This window comes from Rosa chinensis, chromosome 7 (assembly GCF_002994745.2).
Source record: "Rosa chinensis cultivar Old Blush chromosome 7, RchiOBHm-V2, whole genome shotgun sequence".
NCBI classification, from domain to species: domain Eukaryota; kingdom Viridiplantae; phylum Streptophyta; class Magnoliopsida; order Rosales; family Rosaceae; genus Rosa; species Rosa chinensis.
The window spans coordinates 11,779,286-11,798,992 of NC_037094.1; the positions used below are offsets into that span (position 1 = coordinate 11,779,286).

At 38.0% G+C, this 19,707-nt stretch overlaps 2 protein-coding genes across 3 annotated transcripts; one reads left to right on the top strand and one right to left on the bottom strand.

The window, feature by feature from the left end:
• Positions 1–435: 435 nt before the first annotated feature.
• LOC112176781 (pantothenate kinase 2) lies at positions 436–10,522 on the top strand. 2 transcript variants are annotated; one of them, XM_024314861.2, is made up of 23 exons: positions 436–594; positions 886–1,246; positions 1,633–1,845; positions 1,999–2,057; positions 2,159–2,275; positions 2,514–2,633; positions 2,716–2,810; positions 2,912–3,005; positions 3,183–3,314; positions 3,841–3,953; positions 4,123–4,315; positions 5,653–5,861; positions 6,755–6,799; positions 6,937–6,985; positions 7,199–7,281; positions 7,618–7,734; positions 7,960–8,023; positions 8,310–8,456; positions 8,547–8,705; positions 9,088–9,171; positions 9,535–9,729; positions 9,852–9,923; positions 10,092–10,522. In XM_024314861.2, the coding sequence occupies exons 2-23, from the start codon at positions 955–957 to the stop codon at positions 10,179–10,181; spliced, it is 2,742 nt and encodes a 913-aa protein (XP_024170629.1). In that variant the 5' UTR covers positions 436–594; positions 886–954; the 3' UTR covers positions 10,182–10,522. The 2 variants fall into 2 exon arrangements, with proteins under 2 accessions (XP_024170629.1, XP_024170630.1); XM_024314862.2 differs by lacking the exon at positions 436–594 and adding an exon at positions 638–789.
• Positions 10,523–15,246: 4,724 nt separating this feature from the next.
• On the bottom strand, positions 15,247–16,927 carry LOC112178660 (50S ribosomal protein L7/L12). The gene is made up of 2 exons (XM_024316829.2): positions 16,587–16,927; positions 15,247–16,145 (listed from the first exon to the last, which is right to left on the bottom strand). Exon 2 carries the CDS (start codon positions 16,029–16,031, stop codon positions 15,450–15,452), a length of 582 nt encoding a protein of 193 aa, XP_024172597.1. The 5' UTR covers positions 16,032–16,145; positions 16,587–16,927; the 3' UTR covers positions 15,247–15,449.
• Positions 16,928–19,707: the final 2,780 nt, after the last annotated feature.

Sequence of the window (19,707 nt, forward strand, 5' to 3'; positions counted from 1 at the left end):
ATACAATCTAATATTATTGAATTGGAAAGTCTACATAAAATAAATATAATATTTTTTAGTATAATTATTATCCTTAATAGTCATTTTATAGTATGTTATATATGTAATTTAATAATTCATAATAGAGTGAGGTCAAGTGAGCAAATTTGGAGGTCCCAATAGAAACTCTAAAAAAAAATTACTTATTTAAGCTTATTTTCTTCCAATTTGGCCAATTTCACCCAAAATCATTTCAATATTTAACGGAATTTCTAAAGATGATTGTCACTACTTAGAATTTCGGAACATTATCACTTTTCAATTTTTCTTTAGAGAGATTGGATAGGGGCTTTTCCTTCTTCTTTTTTTCTTTGAAAGAGAAAAACATCCCCGGACAAATCCCAACACTATGATGTAACAGTTCGAGTTCTAATTCACGCGCTGCCTCTGCGAGTAAGGACTCCCACAGCCACACCCGGCGCGCCAAGGGAGACCCAACCCGATCACAAAGACTTCCCCCAATCTTTACACAACACAGGACGACCGACCTTAACTCTTCTCGTACTCACACTCCTCACCACCACCGCAATTATCAAAAGCTTCAAACTTTTTAAGGTTGGTGTTTCATTAAGGCTTCACATTTCACCAGTTAGTTCTGGTTTCATATTCGGTTCAACTATCTCTCTCTCTCTCTTTCCCACTTCACATAACTCATTCTCTTTTATATATATAAAAAAGTTTGAATCTTTATAGCTTTCTGGGTCCATTATTATGTGCTTGCTGTAATCATTCACTGTTTACCACCAAAAGGTACCTAATTTTTTTATAACTGGGTCGCCGTTTTTAATAAATTCAAAGTTGGACCAGAATTCAATCTAGTTTCGTCCAATAATTGTTTGCTTTTAGGTAATAGGGCAAGGAAAAGAAACTGTTGTGAGGTGGGTGGTGTGTTGGGACTTGGGAGGTGTTGGAGTAATGGCTGGTCTTACTCAGCACCCAATTCTTGGAACTAACGATACTATAAAGGAGGAGGAGAAGAAGAAGCAAGAAGTTGACCAAACAAAGCCTTTGTCTTTAGATAAACTTGAGGGTCAAACTGAGAAAGACATGGCTCCGGTCACCGGAAGTTCGATTCACCGGTCGGGCTCTCGGCCTCAGTTGGACCTCAGCAAAGCTGCTATTCAGGGAACTTTTGAAGAGAGGGACCCTACAATTCTGTTGCCTAATCAGTCTGATCACTTGTCTCATCTGGCTTTGGACATTGGAGGTATAACTCATCAATTCAATTGTGCTTTTGTTGATTGTGTTTTTGGTAATTCAGTTAAAGGTTTCAACTTTTCACTGCATGAAATTGTGTTGGTGTAACTCATTTTCTTATGTTTGGGGACCAAGGAGATTGATTTCGTGTAGAGCAGTGAGAATTACTTCACTATGATCAAAGTTGATGAATGAGAAGCTAGTATAGAACTTATTGTAACTCTTCAGTTCAGCATTTATCTTCTTAGTTATATCAACGTACAGGTTGCGAGAGTTATCTCTGTGTATCGTGGAATGCCTCTTATTTGAATGTTTCCAATTGTAATACGATTGAAAATTGTTTGAACCTTTTATATATATATTCTGCATTTAAAGCTTTCTGTGGTTTACTGGCAGGATCTCTCATCAAGTTGGTGTATTTTTCTAGACACGAAGACCAATCAATTGATGACAAAAGGAAGAAAACTTTGAAGGAGAGACTGGGAATTTCCAATGGTGGTCGAAGAAGCTACCCTGTTCTTGGTGGAAGGCTTCATTTTGTGAAGTTTGAGACGACCAAGATTAATGAGTGCTTAGACTTCATTTATTCTAAACAACTTCACCGTGGAGGTATTCTCCTCTTGCTGTCTTTTGCCCCTGTTTTAATTGTTTTGTTAAACACAGTATATATTTTGAAATTTCATGAAATTTATGATGCATATGAGTTTATGTAACTTTCTTAAGTCTCTGGCAACTATATGATTGTATTTCAACACTGAATAGGGATGGATGTTCGTATTTGGAATCCTGATGCCCCAACCAATGAAAATGCTGTAATTAAGGTATTATATGTGCTTTATCAAACATCTTTGTATTTCAGAATCACTTTAGTCTGTGTACTTTTTACTCATATTGATATTAATGAGTTTATTCCTCTTTGAAGGCAACAGGTGGTGGAGCTTACAAGTTTGCAGACCTTTTTAAAGAAAGGCTTGGGGTTGGTCTTGACAAAGAAGATGAAATGAATTGTCTTGTAGCTGGAGCAAATTTTTTACTCAAGGTGGATGTTTTATAAGAAACATTTTTGTTTTTTACTCCGTGTGCATAATATCATTTGTGAAATAACTGGTATTTACTTGGACTTGTTTGTCCATTATTTACACCAAGGACATTAAAAAGGTCTAACGTATACTACAGTTACCCTTGTTTGCACTTTTCTTTCGTCATTTACATTTTTTTCTACATGATAACCATACATCTCAGAAAGGTAACTAGATGTTCTACCATGTTTCTAGTAGGCAATTCGACATGAAGCTTTCACACATATGGAGGGCCAGAAAGAGTTTGTGCAAATTGACCAGAACGAATTATATCCCTATCTTCTTGTTAATATTGGGTCCGGTGTTAGTATGATTAAGGTTAGTTATTTTTATGTATATATGTTTGCCAATTCTGGAGACTTATTTGAGTATTATTTATCAAGTAATGATGTTGGTATAGGTTGATGGAGAAGGAAAATTTCAGCGAGTAAGTGGAACAAATGTAGGTGGTGGTACCTATTGGGGCTTAGGAAGGCTGTTAACAAAATGCAAAAGGTACTCGGTTCTGCTAATTGATTTTTCTGTTTTTCTATACTTCATCATATCTCCTTTTTAAATTTTTGTCAAGGTCTTTGACTAATTCCTTCTCATATCAGTTTTGACGAGTTGTTAGAGCTTAGTCAAAGGGGAGATAATAGGACTATAGACATGCTTGTAGGGGACATTTATGGCGGTATGGATTACTCAAAGGTATGTATTAGTTTCATCTTCTTGCTGTAAATCAGATATGTAACATGCATATGCTGTTGAGATCTGTAGTTGTAGAATAGTCCAGGAATTATGATATATCAAACTATCATCAACTATTTGATTTTCTTTCATCTATTGGAGTGACTAATCATCTCGTGATCATAAAACACATCATAGATTGGTCTTTCAGCTTCAACCATTGCTTCTAGTTTTGGGAAGACTATTTCAGAAAACAAGGAGCTTGAGGACTACAGACCTGAAGATATATCCCTTTCTCTCTTACGAATGATTTCTTACAATATTGGTCAGGTGTGTTCTGCAGCTACAAGATTATGTATGAATGCAATCTATTCAGTACCTTATAATATGTGAGATCGAATATGCAACGAACTTTCCTTCTATTTCTGCGTCTGTATTTTTCTTCCAAATAATTAGCTCAGGTTACATTGTAATTTATTGTTGCTTTTATGTACTCGGGATTACTTTTTGGTGATTTCCACTTTTAGTAGCTTACAAAGAAGTATGACGTGTTTTGTACATGAAGTTAAACCCTACACTGCTTTATGCGTTAGTAGACTCTGTATATGAATAATAATTGAACATATGTAGGAGAAATTTTGCTGGCATTTGTTTTGTATGTTGTGGAATCATAATTTTAAAAGGTTATTTATTATTTATGTATTTGAGAAGAAGTAATTAGTTAGCTGTGGCTGTAAATGTACTACAATCAGTAACTTTCTCTTGTTCTCTTCTATCTTCTGATCCGATAAATAATCAAGCTAACCCATAGATATGCTGATTGTGGTAGGTCTAACTGAACTCTTCTTCTCTGCAGATATCTTATTTAAATGCACTACGATTCGGTCTCAAACGGATATTTTTTGGAGGGTTTTTTATTAGAGGCCATGCTTATACCATGGACACCATCTCCTTTGCAGTTCAGTTCTGGTACGTGTTACAGCATTGAGATTAAGATGTTTGTTTCTCTTTTAGTTCTCTTTATCTTGAGTGTGACTTGCTTTCCTAGCTGTTCTTCTCATATTTGTCAATTTTATCTTGAGCGTAATTAATTAGCTATTTTACATTGACATTATAAAGTTTGTATTTATTCTTCCAGGTCGAAAGGAGAGGCACAGGCAATGTTTTTGAGACATGAAGGGTTTCTGGGAGCGTTAGGTGCATTTATGAGCTATGAAAAACATGGCCTTGATGACTTGATGGTCCATCACTTAGTTGAAAGGTTTCCCATGGGCGCACCATATACAGGAGGAAAGATTCATGGTCCACCACTAGGGGATTTGAATGAGAAGGTAAGTATTGTCAGAGTTAGAAAACTGACCTTCAGCTGCTGACCCTCTGATTTTAACGGATCTGGGTTGATTGACTTAATCTCGTTAATCTTAATATACAAAGAATCCAGCTACAGTAGTGGCATTATTGGCTAAAAAGTAACCGTTAGATAAGATGTCTGTGTGTGTGTCAACCCATTTTTTCCCAGAATATTCCCAGTAGTGAAACAAAGTAAAGTTTTAAATGATTCTTTAGAATGACATGTTTGTATAATTCTAAACCAGTAGAACACATGTCATCCGAGTCCAAAAGAAGAAACCACAACATCAAGCGAGGCTGAGCACACCGGAAGATGTTATATGTTGTCCGACCCCGCGGGAACCAACCCTGGAACTTTCTTTGAAAAAAAAAATTAATTATCCGAGACCATGATTTCACCCAAAATTGTGGACTATTCATGTTTTTGGACAAAATCTCATGTTCTTATTTTCTCACCCAAATAATGATTTTGCTGCAATTATAGAATTGACGGAACTGAAAAATATTGAGCAATTGTATCTTTACGATTTTCCAAAATCACAAAACCAGGAAAATCCTGAAAAAAATTTGGGTCAAGATTTTTGCGGCCCGTTACTTTGAACAGTGTCAAGCATATTACAAGATTGTATTATTGGAACAACTATACAGGCATATATTCTGTATAAAGGTCAGCTTGGCTTAAAAGCAAATATGCTGGAATCTATACATGAATGGCCATAAGAGCTGCTAAGTTTGGACAAAGCATTGTGTGTGGCTAGTCTTCACCTTGAATGCTCCTGTATATAATTCTATACCAATGTTCGTGTGCCTAATTGAATCCATTAGGGCCATTAAGGATATAGATGTGATACTTGTCTATCTGCTTAGGGTTAGGGAGCTTTTTGTGAGTTTCTTTCACCATAGATTTGAAATAACTGTTGATCTCCTTTTCAATGAGCATGCGTTTTTTTTTTTGGAGAATAAATGAGCATGCGTTTTCTGTGAAGACTTATTGAGAAAATAATCTTACTAGTTCATTTTGGTAACCACATTGAATTGGAAAAGTAGTTTACCCTTATTTATCAAACATTTTGTCCTTTGGAGCTTTCATTTGATGGCACATTTGGGTTGTTGGTTGATGTTGGCAGCTGGTATTAGACAGTGTTCTCTTTCGTCCTACATCATTTTCTTATAGTTTAGTTTTGATTTGTTAAAGATATTGGTCAAAATATGTACATACATGTATAATTATACTTGTTGTTCTCTGGAGGTGTAGTCTTTGCATGAGTAATGTTACATATTTTAGAGAGTTTATGAGGGTCCGAAACTTTGAATCCAGATTTCATGGATGGAGAAGTTTGTTCGGAAGGGGACTGAGATCACCGCTCCAGTGCCAATGGATCCACCTGGAACTACTGGACTTGGAGGCTTTGAAGTTCCATCATCCAAAGGAGGTACCCTGCGCTCTGATGCAAGTGCTTTAAACATTGGGGTTCTCCATCTGGTACCCACTTTGGAAGTATTTCCATTATTGGTGGATCCCAAATCGTAAGTTAACTTACAGATTGGTATTGCTGTCTATGCAAAGATAATATTCTTGTGGACGGAACATAATTTAATTGGTAACTGCACTTCTCTAATCTAAAGAGGAGGTTCCAAGTTTTAATACTCCCTCAAATGTCACAACTGATAAATTATACTTTAGATCGAAAAACTGAGATAATATCATCTTCAAGCTTTTGCTTTTATGGAACTATTGTGTCCCTTACAGTGATGGCAGCAAGACTTGTACTTGGTGATGTCATGGGGCACATCTTATACTGTGATCATTCAATGACTTGTCCCAGCCAATTGTTACTTTAAGTCTCTATGCTTTTTATCTCAATCTTATATTTCCTTAGCTGGAATTTCTCTAACAGATTTTATTTCACTGGTATAATCTTTCAATGAAGAAACAAAAGAATGAAAAACTCCGTTGTAATTTGCGTCCCTTACAGTGATGGCAGTGGGATTATGTACTTGATGCTGTCATGGGCCACATCTTATACTGTGATCATTAAATCACTTCCCAGCCAATTGTTATGCTTTTTATCTCAATCTTATATATCCTTAGCTGCAATTTTTCTAACAGATCGTATTTCACTGGTATAATCTCTCATTGAAGAAACAAAAGAAAGAAAAACTCAGTTTAAATTTGAGATGGAAACATTTCTTGTCATCTATGTCTGTTTTATTTTCACCGTATTAACGAGTAAGACAATGTTTGAGGAAGCACACTGGTTGTGCTTTACTTAGCCAATTGCATTTCATGCTCATTATACTGACACCTGCACTATATTGAATATATGTTAATCTTTACGTTCTTACAATTGTTAGAAAACCATGTCTTTTTATACTAAAAGCTTGTCATTGTCATTTTTCCGACTTCTGTTGACCTGCAGGTATGAGCCTAACACTATTGATCTCTCAGATCACAGTGAATTAGAGTGAGTACTGAGTACATGTTAATACTTTTCAAATCCTTAAAGTTAATTTCTCTATAGTGGATAATCTGCAACTATGAATCCAAAAACTATTGACGTTTTGCCTGTGGTGGCTAATTGGGTTGTGTATTATACTTTAGGTATTGGTTCACTGTTCTGTCCGGGCATCTGCCAGACCTTGTTGATAAGGTGAGCATGAGCATATATCAGAGAATCTGTTCTGTAGAACTATCTGCCAGACTCGGGTTCTTCACGTTTTTGTTCTTGTTCTGGTTGTCCTTTGTTGTTATTTCATTTTGTTTTAAGTTTCTTGCTTGTTTATGCTCATATATATTCAAAATCAGATTGGATATGTTTTATCATTTCTTTATGATTTTGAGAGGTCGATGTGAAACATGGCAGGCAGTGGCAAGTGAAGGTGGGACAGAAGATGCTAAAAGAAGGGGTGATGCCTTTGCTCGAGCTTTTTCTGCTCACTTGGCACGGTAACAGTGCTCTCTGAAAAGTTATATCTTATATATATATATATATATATTATTTCTAAAGCAAAATGTAATTTGGTTCGGGATCTATTGGATTGAGGTTCCCATTTGGTACCCAGTATCATGATTATAGGATAGGTTTATGTTTCTTCTCTATTTGTTAGTGGTATTGACAACGACTTTCATAGTGAGAAACACTTACAAATTCCTAGATAAAGTTATCTACAAATCAATTGATCTGATTGTCTCGATGATTAGATAATTTGTTCTTACAGATCAACATTTTTTTTTGTTGTTGTTGTACTTGTTGCATCTAACAACTTACAACTGGCTGTGTAGGTTGATGGAGGAGCCTGCTGCATATGGAAAGTTAGGGTTGGCCAATCTACTGGAACTCAGAGAAGAATGCTTAAGGGAGTTCCAATTTGTTGATTGTTATAGAAGTATAAAACAAAGGTTGCTGCACTTTATTTAGTGAAGCTGTTGAGATAATTTCCATCTGAGGCTAGCTTATTCCTTGCGAGCTTAAGAAGTATACTCTTTGGAATGTAATTTTGAGTAAACAAAAAAACCTTTAAAAAAAACCTAGATTTACTGGGTTTAGAGGACATTATACCGCACTGGTGGTGCACCTGACACATGTCTCCCCTTTTTCTAACCCTTTCCCCCCTCTTTTAACAGGGAAAATGAGGCGTCGCTTGCTGTTTTACCTGACCTGCTCATGGAACTTGATAGTATGAGTGAGGTACACTTTCCCTACTTCATGCATAGAGATTAGAGTTCAAATTACCACATGCATCATTATGGCATCACCTGATATTTATGTGTTCATATTTCATGCTTTATCTTTGCAAAACCTTACCTGAAAGTGTGAAAAGCCAGTTCTTTGTAGATAAACTATGTATTATGGTTTGAGTGGGCGGCTGGTTGAACTTTAATTCTTCATTTGGCAAACACAAGTTCTTTTTTATACTTCCAGCACAGTTACCACTACCTGCCTATTTTCAAACCATTAACGTGATTATCTGCAGGAAACAAGAATGCTTTCCCTTATTGAAGGTGTTCTTGCTGCGAACATTTTTGACTGGGGGTCACGTGCCTGTGTGGATCTCTATCACAAAGGAACAATTATTGAAATTTACAGAATGAGTCGTGATAAAATGCACAGACCTTGGCGGGTAAGTGGATCCAAACAATACTCCTGTGTCATCTCAATTATTTGTATTATTATTCAATCTTGTGTAAATGAGCTCTTCATCTTTATTTAGGTGGATGATTTTGATGTCTTTCAAAAGAGAATGTTTGGATCTAGAGACAAGAAACCTCGCCCACATAAAAGAGCTTTGCTCTTTGTCGATAACTCAGGTGCTGACGTTGTTCTAGGAATGCTTCCCCTGGCACGGGAACTTCTCCGTCGTGGAACAGAGGTAAGTTCCCTTACATTAATTGGTGAAGCTGTTAATCACCTTGTTGGATGACTAGTCCACGTACTATTATTTTTTATATTTCTGTTTGGTTTGTTTGTCTTCTATGGAACCACGTACTATAATTTTTTTTTATCTCTGTTTGGTTTATTAGGTCTTAGACTAAAGTGTAAAACATATATGCAAAATAATTCTAGCTGAGAGAGCAAACTAATTCTAGCTGAGAGAACAAAACCGGTTGAGAGAGCAAAATAAAACAAAACCGGTCTTTTTTTGTGATCTTTGTTTTCCAAACTTCATTTTCTGCATTGCTTGACTAAGATAGCTTATTTTGCATATAATTAAATTTTCTCGTAAAACTAGTGTAATGAGATTGTTTTGGCAGGTTGTTTTGGTTGCCAACTCCCTTCCAGCTTTAAATGATGTTACTGCCATGGAGCTTCCTGAGATCGTTGCTGAAGCTGCCAAGGTTGGTCTCAATGCATGACCACTATGTTTCTGTTTCCATCTTGCATTTGGATTCCAATTCCCAATGGAAGTAAAAGCTTCCCGGGTTTCCATAATGTCAAGCCTTTTGTCTTCTTTCTCTCTCTATTCCTCGTCCAACCATTTCTGTTGACAGTGTTTAGGTTGCTGACCATTACAAGATAATTGTGGCTTATGTATTAAATTTTGTTATTTTACCTACTTTCACTACGCACAAGAAGTTAGATTCCTCCGTCAAATATTCAAACTAATTAATATTTTTGAAATCCAAACAGATCAAGTCATTTAACTCTCTCTTTCTTAATACATATTACATAGACAAGAAACTGATTTTTCTCGTCAACAGCATTGTGACATTCTTCGGAGAGCTGCTGAAGCGGGAGGCTTGCTCGTGGATGCGATGATCAGCAACTTAGATGGTTCTAAAGGAAATCCATCATCGGTTCCATTAATGGTTGTTGAGAACGGCTGTGGCAGTCCTTGCATAGACTTGAGGCAGGTCAGCTCTGAGCTAGCAGCTGCTGCAAAAGAGGCTGATTTGGTATGATATTTGCTCCAGTTATTAAAATCGTAGCATTACATATAACATAAAATTATAAAAGAAAATAAAAATTTTGAAATCAATAATTCTGTCTTAATACTTATCATACGCTATGTATGCAGATTATCTTGGAAGGCATGGGTAGAGCTCTTCATACCAACTTCAATGCCAGGTTTAAATGTGATGCTTTGAAGGTGAGATTCTGAGGTTGTCTACTTTGAAATGTGGGACTGGTTTTTCTTGATCGCCAGTTCAGAACTCCCATGTTTCGATGATTCCATAATGTATTCTGTCTCTGTTTCCTTGAAAATTATTATGTTGTTGAGTAAAAACCAAGTTAACACAAACAATTTCTTTTGCAGCTTGCAATGGTGAAAAATCAAAGGTTGGCAGAGAAGTTGATTAAAGGAAACATATACGACTGTGTTTGCAGATATGAACCAGCGAGTTAAAACCTCCAGTTCATATACAAGTTTTAGGGTCTAAAGAAAGGTGTGGGCTGACTCTCCGGAGAGGCTGCTACTGTGCTACATCATATGAAAACGATAAAGGTGCCTGTATATTGAACATCATACAGAAACGAGATTATGACTGTATGTTGATACTTGATAAAAAAAATATGATAGAATTGCAGAGATAATCTCAGGTTCAGTTTCAGCCGGAGATGCTGTGTATTTTCTTTAACGAGGCTCTTACTTTCTCTGTGTTCCCCCGACTGTAATGAAGAATAAGGTGCTCTTCCTGAATTTCACAATGGAAGCATCAGCTGATAGAAAAATGATTTGATACAATACCAAGGAATGTAGGCCATTTCAACGTAGAAACTCATTTCACTTCCTTCTTTTCATACGATTAGGAGCCAGTGAGTTGAATAATAATCATGTCACGGACTCTAGCCATTTTGGATCAAATGGCTTTTCGCATGTCTAAGTCTAACCCAGTCAAGATAATGCCAAAATGAAAAATGTCTTCAACGTATCAAGATAAAGATTAAAGAAGTCTTATACACTAAAGTTTCAACACTACCCACCTCATGTGCAATCCATCCGCTAACTAGTTCTACTTTTATACATGTTGAGATGTTGACCAAGTCTGACGGTTGAAGATTTAAGGGTGTTCATGTTGTAGAGAAGCAAAAAATGATGAGTGATCAAGTACTATTTTTACTTTCCTCAAACGCTTCGTTGACGTGAAGATTTTTCACTAGATCTTTTGAAACTGAACTTACAATATTATTATTAAAAAAAAAAAAAGAATATATAGTTCTTACAGTTGATCCTCGAGAACTCATTATTTCATGTTCTTCTAGAAAGATACGGTATATTTCATTAGAATATGTATCTTTCTCTCGATTTAATTTTTAAGTACAAGAATTAAGAACATTTAAAATTGAAAATGGTATGAAATCATTCCAAACACGACTTTCCTCTAACCCTTCATTGAGGGAGAAGATTTTACACTGATCTTTCAAACTGAACTTACAATATTATTATTTAAAAAAATAGAAAAAATAGAATATATTGTGCTTACACTTTTGTTCTTACAGTTGATCCTCGAGAACTCATTATTTCATGTTCTTCTAGAAAGATATGGTATATTTCATCAGAATATGTATCTTTCTCAATTTAATTTTTAAGTACAAGACTTAAGAACATTTACAATTGAAAATGGTACTGAATCATTCCAAACACGACTTTCCTCTAAACCTTCGTTGACGAGAAGATTTTACACTTGATCTTTTGAAAAACTGAACTTACAGTATTATTATTTAATAAACATAGAAAAATAGAATATTTTGTTCTTACACTTGATCTTCTAGAACTCATTATTTCATGTTTTTCTACTAAGATATGGTAAAATACTTACAGCCTCCCTGGTGCTCTCTGCTAGGGTTTGGGGAGTGGCGCATCTCATGGGGTCGTCGCGGCCTGAATCTACTCCATTCTTGGAGATTTCCTCAGGCTTTGGCCTTTGTTTGTTTGTCCTTGTCGTTTTTTAGGGCAACGGGTTAGTGTGGTGTGAGAGTTTTGAGGGTTTACAGCTGTTAATTAATGGTGGCTGCTCTAGCTTGGGTCGTTTGGCAAGCGTTAGGCTGGAATGGGCGCTGGTTAATGGCGGTGGAACCTATTAGGGTTTATGGGATCTAGGTGACTTGGATTGGATGCCTTGCAATCACGACGGTCTCAGCGGTTTATATTACCTCGATGGGGATATCACCGCCTTGCGCAGTACGTAGCCGACAAGGATTGATTCATATTTGGATGGGTAACTTCTCTCTAGTTTTGAATAAGCAGGTTTATTGATCCAATCTTCTGCATCGTGCTCTCCATCTCGCATGTGAGTTGGCAGAAAGGGATCGCGCCGACGGTTGGACTCATGGTGAGGCTGGGCACTGCCTGGGCTTGAGCTCGAAGCTTCAAACCTGGAACCGACTGTGCAAATGGATCCTGGTCTGGGATCCGGGCGGACTCTGCAAAAGGCTCCCTAAGCTATTTATCAAATGCTAGATTGGCCTCGGGCTCCTGTGCGTTATTGGTTTTGGATTCAGGACCCAAGTTTATGGTATTTGTTTGTGAAAGATCGGTTGCCAACATGGCCGGCTTCAATCTTTGGTGGAAGTTTACCTCAGTTCTGCCGAATTGACTATTGTCAGTTTGTGCGTTGGATTTGCATGGTAGTCAAACTATCGACTACTCAATTCACTACACAGTTGCAATCCGTAGTGTAAACTCAGCTCTGCATTTAGACGTTGTGGCTGCTCTTGCTTCTTTAATATTTCTTTGTATTTTCGGTTTATCTTCTTTGTTGATGCATTTTTGCATCATATCATTGTAATCTTCCTATTCCAATAAAATTTCTGACCTCCTTATTATCAAAAAAAAAAAAAAACATGATACGGTATATTATCAGAATATGTATCTTGAGAGTTTCTATTCGTACATTCAAAATTGTTATTTTGGAACTCCTTTTCTTATTAGACCTTGAATATACATTTTCAAATATCCAATATACTAACTATATCTCCTTTATCACACACACACACACACACACAAAAAACAAATTTTACTATATGTTTCTTATCAAGAAAGAAATAGCCAAAAGAGGTAGAGCTCCACAAAACTCGGACAGTTTCTTGGTCTAGGGTTTGCACTTTTCTTCTTGTCCTGTGGCGCTCATGGGTGACGTTGGCTCGCCTCGCTGGCTAGAGGCTGCTGCTGGACGAGAATTTAAAAACTAGAGGCCCGGAAGCTTCTTGGAGAGGGGTTTGGCTAGAGTCCGACTCTGGATGTTTTTTGGCGACGAGCATTGGAAGAAATCTTGAGCTCAGTGGGCGACCATACAACGTGGGTCGAGCGTAGCCGAGGTATCTCCATGATCTCCATATCGGTGACGTGATGGAGGGGTTGGACGGTGGCGGCTGCGTGCTGGATCAGACTGCATCAGATTGGTTTCGGCGTGAAAAAGGTCGGGCTTCGACGTGGGCTGAGGCAGCAAGGTCGGGCATTGCGTTGTAGTGGCGACGATGCTGGCATCAGTAGCAGTGGTGAGGGCTGACATAGGTTGCGGCAGCGGGGTCTGGTGTCGAGTGGTGGCGGTAGACCAGTGAGGCTGAAGATGGAATGTGGGCTTGGGTCAAGATGTTCATTGTTGGGCCTGAGTTGGGTTTCTTTCTTGAGGCTGTTGGGCTGCTATTTTGGGCTGGGTTGGTTTTGACCTAGACCCTATTTACTTTGGTTAGTCTTCAATATTTCCCTTTATCCAGTGTCTCTAGTTGCACGCTGATTGAGGTCATCGATTTGCTGGTTAAGAGTTAGGTTGGGAGAGCCGGATCCTTTTAGCGCCTTCGACGTGGTACCAAAGGGGGATCCCGCTATGTCTAGGTATTTGATTGTACAATGAGTATGTACCACTATGGGTACTACCACTATCTTCTTGTCTATCTAGATGGCAGCAGAATGATATGTAACAACCTATCTGGCTTATGATGAATATATTTTAGCCCTCGGGCTCTTCAAAAAAAAAAAACTATATCTCCTTTATTTTTCAATTTTACCCCATGTATAAAATCTAAACAAGTCAAATCTTTGACAAGGTTCTTCTTCCACTCTATCATATGCATTAAATAGCAGCCGCTTTATTGAGAAATATCATTTGTCAATCATTTTATTCATTGGATTTGAGCTTTTTGGTGTTCTTTTTTTTTTTCCTGAAAAATTTATGAATTTGGAAAACTTGGGTTTGAGTTTTGCCTCTTTGGTCTGGCATGCTTCTCCTCCTTCTGAGATTATTTCTCTAGTGCAATTAGATGCCTTTGGTTTTCCTTATTGCAAAGCTGTTTGACTTCGTTCTCATGGTTGTTGCCGAAAGTGTGAGTTCTAATTTTTTGTTTTATTTTATGAATTTTTGGTTTGCTGTACACTCTCATGGCTATTCACGTACTACTCCTATTATGGTTCACAAGTTTTCCAAGTGTTTTTCTCGATTTAATTTTTAAGTACAAGAATGAAGAACGTTTAAAATTGAAAATGATCTGGAATCATTCCAAACACGACTTCCTTGAGATTGAAAAATGGTTATTGAACCAATCCTATTGAATGTGGTAACTGATTCTGAGATCATTTTGAACTCAATATTAACCATGCCTACAACAGATTGGTGATCCAAGTAATGCATGCGGATTTATGTTTGAAATTTAAATCATCTTTGAATTTACTCCAGTACCTCAGTACGTAGCCTAAATATTCATTTGGGTATCAAAGGAAGACAAAGTTCAACAAACTTTTGTTAAAGGCACTACAAGGAGAGTCTGCTTATATATAAAACACAGCTCGCTTCTTTAGCAAAGAAAGCAAAGCGCACTTGTAAGTTCCATTCAAGAATGCTGTAAAGTGCCTCACAAGATTGCAAAGAAAAAATGCTTGAGAAACGATATAGAGATGAACGATGGCATTTTATCTGTGATGTGATCCGAATTGGAATACTAAACTCATCAATTTCACATTTCAGTGTGTTTGGCTCTTGAGTTTCATAATTTCGGATGATTTGGTTCTGACAGACACAAATTAAGTGTCGTAGGCAGTACCTTGTTTCAAGCCTAAAAAATACCTCTGTAGCCTGAAAATGACTCAATCGCTCTTATTGCATTGAGAGAGCGTGAGCGAATGTCTATTGCATTTCAACCTACCCTTTAGGGGCTAAAAAATTTGAATTGAATCCAAATTCTAACAGTTTTCCCCCTATCATACCTCTTATATTTGCTTTTCTTTGTTTGTGCCTTCCTGCTCTAGACATGGGAATTACTCCAAATTGTTTCAATGTTACTATAAAATATCCATGACACACCATTGCAGAAGCGCAAAATCAGTAACAAAGTCTCTTGCGCCATGCTCGATAGTCAGCAAATCATTTTCAAAGAAATCACTTGCCCTAGTTAACAAGAGCAAGACCAACAGGAGGTTATGCTGTTTTTTTAGTATAGGAGCTTATACCTTATACTTTTGAAATGGACAACGACAATAATGAACTGACAAATTTTGCTGCCTCAACTACAAAATTTAGTTTGAACCAAGCCTTGCAAAGTAGATCCACATAATTATTACTTCCTACATTCAAAATATATGGAAAGCTGCAATGAACTTCCATAAATCATAAACAGAAACAACAATGTAGCTCATTTGAGAGACACGGGATAACCAACACTATAAGATAAAACTAGAAGTTTACTCCAGAACAGCAACTCCTCCAGCAGCCTTTAGTTTCTCAATCATGTCATTTGCTTCCTCTTTGGTAAGCCCTTGTTTAAGCACACAAGGTGCCTTCTCAACAAGTTCTTTAGCCTCCTTCAATCCGAGACTGGTAAAAGCCCTCACTTCCTTGATCACCTTGATTTTTGCAGACGCTTCAAACTTCTCCAATTTGACATCAAAAGCAGTTTTCTCAACCTTCTTCTCCTCAGCCTTTGACCCACCAGCAGCCCCTCCCTGTGGACCTAAGTCCATGCCTTCTGTTGATATGGGCTGCAGCTGCGGAAGCTTTAGCTTCTCCACAAGTGCAGGACCAAGTTGACACCGTTCTGCAGGGGCCAGAGCTGCAATTCTTTCAGCAAGCTGAACAATTTTATCCGAGGGTGGGGGTCTAGGGCCATAGGGGTTATAGACTTCCGGATATTTGTAGCGTATCGGCTTGGCCTTGGGATCCCTCGGAACAAAATCGGGTTGGAACGCACGAACTTGCAGATGACCAGTTGCTTTAGGTCGTGTGGGACGAGCACGAAAAGATCTGGCAACTGCAATGATCCTCATGATTTTTTCTGGGTCAGTGAAAACAATGCCTCATACAAATTCTGCAGCCGAAAAAGGGCCTCCTTTGCTTTCAAACTACTTGAACTGCTCGATCAATGCTGAGAACTCTATCGTCTGTAAAGGAAAAAAGAAAAGGAAGAAACTTCAGTCAGCAAAGGCAAGAACATTGCTTTTCAAAGCCTAACGTCTCTTTTATACGTTTTACGAATGCAAAATTCAATCTTTGTGCATATAATATATGTCAATGACTCAACATACAGATTTTCCAGATTCATTGGGGCATTTACTCAAACAGATGGTGTGCAAATTTGAACTAGATGTTACCGGCTAGTAAGAAACACACATAAATTTCCTGGATAGGAAAAATTTCGAACCCATTTCAAAATCAAAATACTCCATCATTACAAGCGATTCCGTAACTAAAACTAAAACCCAGCCTTTCCGACTGTAAAACCACACGAGTAGTTCTGGGTTTATCATGAAAATCCGAAATCCATAGAAGAAAACTATATAGAAAATACAAGATTTAACAAAACCCAAGTCGAAGAAACTCACCGTGGGTTTATAAATGAGGGGGATAACAGCCGCCGATCCAACAGAGCGAAATGAGGGAAAGAGAGCAGAGAGACGAGAGGGATGACCATGCATCTTCGGGTCGGGTTTATGGTGTGGATCTAGTTTTACAGAAAATCTTGGGCCTTCAGATTCCTCTTTACCCCAGTATTGTCCAACCCAATTACGCAAAAATGTTTCTTCTCTCTTGTTTGTTTTTTTTGGAACCTCGGTTGTACGTTGGGACACTTCTCATCAGGGTCTCCATTGGATCTCCAACTCTAACGGGAGAGGAATTTAGGGACAATTGAGAAATTTGGACCGAGATCCTCAATCCTTATTAAATGAAGAGAAATGTTTCTCAGATAAACAACTCTCAAACGATACAACTTATATTTCGTGAGTCAAACTAAGGGGAGGATTATGCCACTAGACCAAATGATACTGGGCAGGAGATATGCATTTTGATCTCCATCTCCAAATCCAAACCCCACTCCAATAGTATTTATAACTCACTTTTTTATTTAAAATTAAAGAATAGACTTAATTAAAATAAAAAAAGGCTCAAGATTGTGTCTGAAAAGAACTCGATCTCAACGAAATAACACTAGTTAGTAGTTAACAGAAAAAATTGATGAATTAGTTAATGGTTGAAATTAGAGGTGGCAAACGGACCGGCCAGGGCCGACTCGGCCCATTTTAAGCGGGCATAGCCGTGCTTGGGCTGGCTGATTAATTTATTATCGTGCCGGCCAATTTATTTAAACATTAAGCCCGGTCCGGGCCATGGCTCGAGCCCATATAGTGCCGGGCCGAGCTCGTGCCTACCCACTATAAAGCACGATTTTAAAATCTTAATTTGAATAAACAAAAATTAATTATATTTAACTATTTAGAAAATTAAAATAAATTAAGTTCTACATGTTGTAGAGAAACTGAAATTGAGAGGAAATCGCTGTATATTCTCATTGATAATAGGGGCCTCTTTATATAGAGGATTACAATGTATAGAATCTCAATCATACAAGGAAAGTAATCGTACATTGAATAGGAATCTAAATCCTTCTAATTTAACCTTATTACCACTAGAGCAATTAACCTAGAGTTTGGGCCAAACACAAATTAGGGTTTACTTGAACACTCCCCCTTGTGTTACCCAAACGCGGTGTTTCTCTCGTTGCCTCGTTAAAAACCTTGCCGAGTAACAAAAACCCAGTGGGATAAAAATAACCTCGGTCGAAGGGGAAAAAGAGCACAACACACCCTTCACGTTTCAAGGTGAACATGTAGACATCTCCCGCTGATGTCTGCATCTCCCCCTGATGACTACGATCATGAGAGTTCAGATAATTTCCGCAAGCCAATTCTTTCCACATGTTTCTCGAACGTGGATTTGGGTAATGACTTAGTAAACAAGTCTGCCATATTTTCCTCAGATTGAACCTAATTTACTTTGATCTTGAGGAGAGTCTGTTGTTGCTGATTATGCTTGGTGTTGTCGCTTTTGATGTAGCCTTGCTTCATTTGTTCAAAACGAACAGCATTATCCTAAATGCTCGTAGGCTCACCTTATGGTAGACTTCAAACCACAATTGGTCGAACATGCGTGATTATGGATCCAATCCATAAACATTTACGAACCACTTCGTGAAGAGCAATAATCTCTGCATGGTTCGAAGATATAGCGACTACGGTTTGTTATGTAGACCTCCAGGATATCAAGGTATTTTCCCATGGTGAACACTTAACCAGTTTGGGAGAGACCTTTGTGTGGGTCAGAGAGGTACCCAGCATCAGCAAAACCTTCCAAAACACTTATATCATTTTGGGATGGGGATAGAGAACGTAGGCCAGCGTTGGCGGCGTTTCTGGTGTGTGATGGGTCCAAATCCATCTTCTCTCTGTAAGGATAGAACAAGCTCATATCAATCATACATCTCAAGTACTGAAAGATATCTTTTACAACAATTAAAATGGCGTCGCGTTGGCGCAGAGCTATACCTTAGCTAACAAGTTCACTGCAAACGAAATGTTCAGTCCTGTGCACTGAGCTAAGTACAATAATGCGCTTATTGTACTCAAGTAAGGCACTTCTGCCTCTAGCACATCTTCGTCATCATCCTTCAGATGAAGAGGATCATTTTCAGGATCAAGACTAAGGACGATCATGGGGGTGCTTGAAGGTTTGACCTTGTCAAAATGCCTAAGCATCTATCAACACGATGCTCAAGTTCCAAATCGAGTTCTCCCAAAATCCTCCATCTCAAACTCAGATTTGAAGTGTTCAGCGGTTTCCCTTAACTCTTTAAGGGCTTCTAATGAAGATCATGTCCAACATGAATCGCGATGAAATCTGAAACTTTTTATGGAAACACGTGGGCATATCCCTTCCCAATCAAGTAGTCATTTTAGCGAGCGTTTCAACCTCTTTGTAAACTCTCTATGTGGTCTAGAGCCACTTGACTTGGGTAAATGAAGTTCACCATGAACCTTCATATATATTCCATATCTACATCCCTATAGAGGTACGTAGTGACCATATTTGTAAGCTGCATGTTCAGTTATTCGGAAACTACCAAAATGACAGGGTAGTGGAGTGCAATGACATCCATTATGAGAGAATATGTCTCATCGGGTAGTGGAGTGCAATGACATCCATTACGAGAGAACATGTCTCATCGTAGTCGATTCCAGGGCGTTTTGTGAGAAGCCTTGCGCCATAAGGCTAGATTGCCATCTCTTTTTCTCATGATGTTTTCTAACGAAGACCCATTAGTCACTAAGTTTTATGTTAAGAGGTGTTGGCATCACTGGCTCGAAAACCTTCCTCTTCGTTAGAGAATCCAACTTAACATGGATCGCATCTTTCCATTTAGGCCAAATCTCTCTACGTTGGCATTCATTCATCAACAGAGCGTGGTTTGATATCATCAGACTCAACAAACTCATGTGCAACGAAATGCGCGACTACATCATCAATTATGATGGAGTTTCTATCCCACGTCTCATGTACACTTGTGTAATTTTCATAGAACTCTATATTCTCAGGAATAGGTTCTGACGTTGAGGCGTCCCCCAATGATAACCATAACCCGGAAGATTCTCATGAGATGGGTTTTGAGTG